The 3,965-nt window shown below is 49.1% G+C and overlaps 1 protein-coding gene across 1 annotated transcript in view; it reads right to left on the bottom strand.

The window, feature by feature from the left end:
• LOC109522240 (twist-related protein 2-like) overlaps positions 1 to 705 on the bottom strand; it is a 5,970-nt gene extending 5,265 nt beyond the window's left edge. The window contains exon 1 of the mRNA XM_019880600.1: positions 1 to 705. This exon is cut by the window's left edge and continues 312 nt beyond it. Within this exon, the coding sequence (XP_019736159.1) occupies positions 1 to 459 (459 nt within the window). The 5' untranslated portion in view covers positions 460 to 705.
• Between the last annotated feature and the right edge of the window lie 3,260 nt (positions 706 to 3,965).

Consider the following 3,965-nt stretch of genomic DNA (forward strand, 5'->3'; position numbering starts at 1 on the left):
GCTCTGCAACACCTGGTACAGGAAGTCAATGTAGCGCGACGCCAGTTTCAGGATCTGGATCTTGCTCAGCTTGTCCGAAGGGAGCGTCGGAATGATCTTGCGCAGCGAGGCGAAGGCGTCGTTGAGGGACTGGGTGCGCTGGCGCTCCCGCACGTTGGCGATCACCCGCTGGGAGTGCAGGTCCTCAAAGGGCTGGTCGGGTCGCGGGCCCAGCGAGGCGGGGGCCAGGCTCACCACGGCCGAGGGACTCTTCTTCACCCTCTTGGGTCCGGATGGCAGGAGGCCGGTTGGACTGCTGGCGGCGCTGTCTTCCGTCTGAGCCAGGCTGTCTTTCTTGGAATGAGGGGATCGTTTTCGGTGACCTGACTGTTGACTCTTCTTGGAGCCCCTTTCCAGTTCTTCTTCGCTGGCCCCCAGACCTCCTTCAGGGGAGTTAGTGCAAGACACCTCTTCTCTCATCTTATACCTTCCAAAAGCCTCTGTCTTCTCTCTTTAGTCTTTCAGACAGCTGTAAAAAAAAAAAAAAAAAAAAAAAAAAAAAAAAAAAAAAAAGAAAGAAAAAAATTCCTACTTCTTCTTCTGATATGACTGATTTTCCATCGGTGGCCGTTCTTGAATTCACACTTTCGTTCGACTTTCGCATTCCCTTCGCAACCTGGCAGACAGAACAACAACAAACCATCTGACAGGCCACCCCGCCGTCACCCTTTTTATAACCAAACGCTGACTTGGTGCCTGTGGGCACATTTCATTGGCTCAGCATACTTCCAGGGGACGTGGTCAGGGCAGGGAAGCAGGAAGTGCGTGTCGGCTGGGCGGGTGATGTGAGGATGGGGGTAAGTGGTCCTCTCGGCCAATCAGAAGCCCCGACTTCATGTTGCAGCGATGACGGCGGCTTTATGGTTTCCAGATTGGGTCCACATGCGTGCTCTCGTCTCATTCGCGATCACACAAAAAGTCAACTGGAGGGAAGACTTGAAAGCCAACGTTTGGTATCAAAAGGAAGTCACATTCTTGACAGTTAGCGAAACGGTCAAAAAAAAATAAAGTCAGAGTTTCCTCCTATCGTGAAATTAAAAATCCTCGGCTAAAGTACAAAACCTTTGCAAGATTTTCCAATCCTCTCATTTCAAATTCAACGATGAGGTGACAAGAGAGGTTTCCCTTCTTCAACGCCGTTAAGAAGTTTCCCTAAGTCTCTTTTGGGGTCAGGATTCCCTCGGTGGAGACGCCGCCGATCCATAAAACGTCCAACACCTGACCAATGCCTGTTTCACTGATGACCCAACGCCTCAGCTGTGCTGCTCAATGACAGAACAACCTTTAACCCCACCGTGGCCCAATGACCTGAGACTGCCGAGGTGAAAGAGCACCTAATTGTGCTATCCATGTCCTCGGGCTCAAGTCAACACATGTTTCTCTACCTCCATTTGGAAACCTCCAAAAAAGTGGAGCTACAGACACTTTTCTAACAAACCGGCGGCGGTGACGCAGTGGGCTGCTTCACTCCACGACAACATGTTGTGTAATCACGGTATGGTGGGACATTTGGCTAACACATCTGCCACGCGGTCAAATGGCTCCGGGTTTGGATCTCAGCTCCAGTTTGCGTGGGCTGTGATAGGCTCCAGCTTGGAGATGGATGGATGCTCCCAATCCTTCTAAACACTTGCTACACTTATTAAATGTACTTTTGAAATACAAAATGAAGAATAAATACCGGCGCTCTAAATCCTTGTAAAAATGTAAGCTAGTTGCCATCACTACCATTCTTCTACTTCCGTACTCGCGGCGGAAGTTCTTTTTCTTTATCTTGAGAAAAAGCAGAAGAAATAGGGAAAGAAGAAGAAGAAGAAGAAGAAGAAGAAGAACAAGAACAAGAACAAGAACAAGAACAAGAACAAGAACAATAGTCCTGGCAACTAGCTAACGTTTACAGCCCCTTTGCACCAGGATTGTATATCGCAATGCAATGCAGGATTCTGGTTAAGGTGAGCCAGTTTAAACTAAAATGAAAAACTTTCATGTAGTACTTTAGCACACTCCGCCTACGTTAATTTCTTCAACTTTTTGTCTAATTGTACTGCCTGACACACTGGACTCCGGTACTCTGATTTGGGGGGGGGGGGGGGGGCCAAATAACCAAACGGCACTCTGAACAACGGTCTGAGTTGCCGAACAGTCTGATGAAGCGTTGCACTCAGAGTGTATTTCTGTCTGTCTGTTTCGGGTCTCTGTATTTGTAAAAAAAAAAAATAATAATAATAATCAAACATATTTTTGACTGGTCTGACTAAGACGGAAGAAAGAAAGCAAGAAAACTTGCTAAATAGCAAGGTAAACGCACAATAGATGAAGTTATGGTCACAAATTGAAACCTGGCAAAAGATCGAAGCGGCAATCACCGAAACGTGAACTATCACCGCACTCGCAAGCATTCCCATAAATTCCCATTCATTCCCATCATTCGCCATATGAAAATTCCCCGAAATTTTGCAACCCCACATGACCATTAAACGTTCCTGCGTCACAACCGGAGTGACTAACGTGGAATGACTGTACAGACTCTGAATGATTTCAACTCCTTCACCATCCACCATCGGTTCCGACTTGTACGTTTCCTGATCCGAGCCGAAGAAAGCCGACGTGACCTCAAAGACATCCGAGCAGCAATGGTTCAAAGTGGACCTCGACGGCGTGGGTGTGATTGTGTGTGAGGATCTTTGATGAGCCCCATGATTGCGCCGGTTTACATTTCATTCAACGGAAAGTAGCTCGCCCCCATTTGGGTTCAATCAGCTTGAAACTCTCGCGGCCTTCGAAAGAGGAGAGACGGCGAACTACATGAGGATCCATGTTACAAAACACGCCCGGTCCACTCTTGGATTGATCGATTTTAGATTTGGCTTTATTGGGAGACCTGCTGGAGACGGCGGAGGGGCCGGAAAGCCATCGTTGCCGCCCGCTTACCTTTTTAGCAAAAGCGTGGCGTCGTGCCACCGTGATGGAAAACATGAGTGAACAAAGCGAGGGGGGCCGAACAGGAATGTCGCAGATTCGCGGGAGGAGAAGGAGAAAATGGGGAAAGAAAGGCGAGTGGGGGGGATGGGGGGGGGGCGAGGCTGTCCAAACAGAACCAGATGCAGGAGTGCGGAGGCCCGTTTGATCTCGGTCCTCATCGGCTGATTGATGTTGCACATTTCATTTTCTTGTCAGAGCCTTGACATAATGTTTCACTAAACACTTGGGCCCTGCTTTTGTCTTTGTTTTATTTCCACAGTGGTCATAATTAACCCTTTCTGTGGCTGAGAATAGATCACAGGTATATTGATATATATCGGTGTATATATAGGCTTCCACACGTACACAGGGGGGGGCTTAGGTATCAAAGAAGGCCGAGATATGTATTGTCTTTTGGGCTCTCTCCACCATATGGTTTGCTCTGAAATGAAATACGGGCCACGGCGAAGCGTTTGAAGAGCTCCGGGGAAATAAAGGAGAAAAGCAGTTTTCTTTAAGTTCATAATGCAGTCAATTCAATTACCATCATATGGCCAGAGGTCAGAGAAGCGCCGAGAGAAGGTGTACGACACTGTGACCGATCCTAAGTGATGTGTTTAGAAATCCGTATAGCCTCAACCGAAAGGGAACCGATCCTAAAATTTCCCCCTCGACTTCACGCTGGGAGTCTTCGCCCTCTCGGCTGCTGTTATTGATGTTTGCGCACACATGCACCCCCACCCCCCACCCCTCAACTCCCCTGCGTCCCTTCATAGCCACACACCCATCCTTCCATGGCTCCATCCCTCCTGAGGAGCCTATAGTGGCACAAAGGCACACATCTGGGACCCATTTCCCCCCTGGAGAAGTCCTTCCTGTGGGGTATCCACTTAGAGTGGCTGGGGAGGAGGATGGCGGGTGGGGGAGGCTGAGGGTGCAGTGTAGGTGGGGGTTGGCGGGGGTGG

The sequence above is a fragment of the Hippocampus comes genome, unplaced genomic scaffold, assembly GCF_001891065.2.
Source record: "Hippocampus comes isolate QL1 unplaced genomic scaffold, H_comes_QL1_v1.1 scaffold68, whole genome shotgun sequence".
NCBI classification, from domain to species: domain Eukaryota; kingdom Metazoa; phylum Chordata; class Actinopteri; order Syngnathiformes; family Syngnathidae; genus Hippocampus; species Hippocampus comes.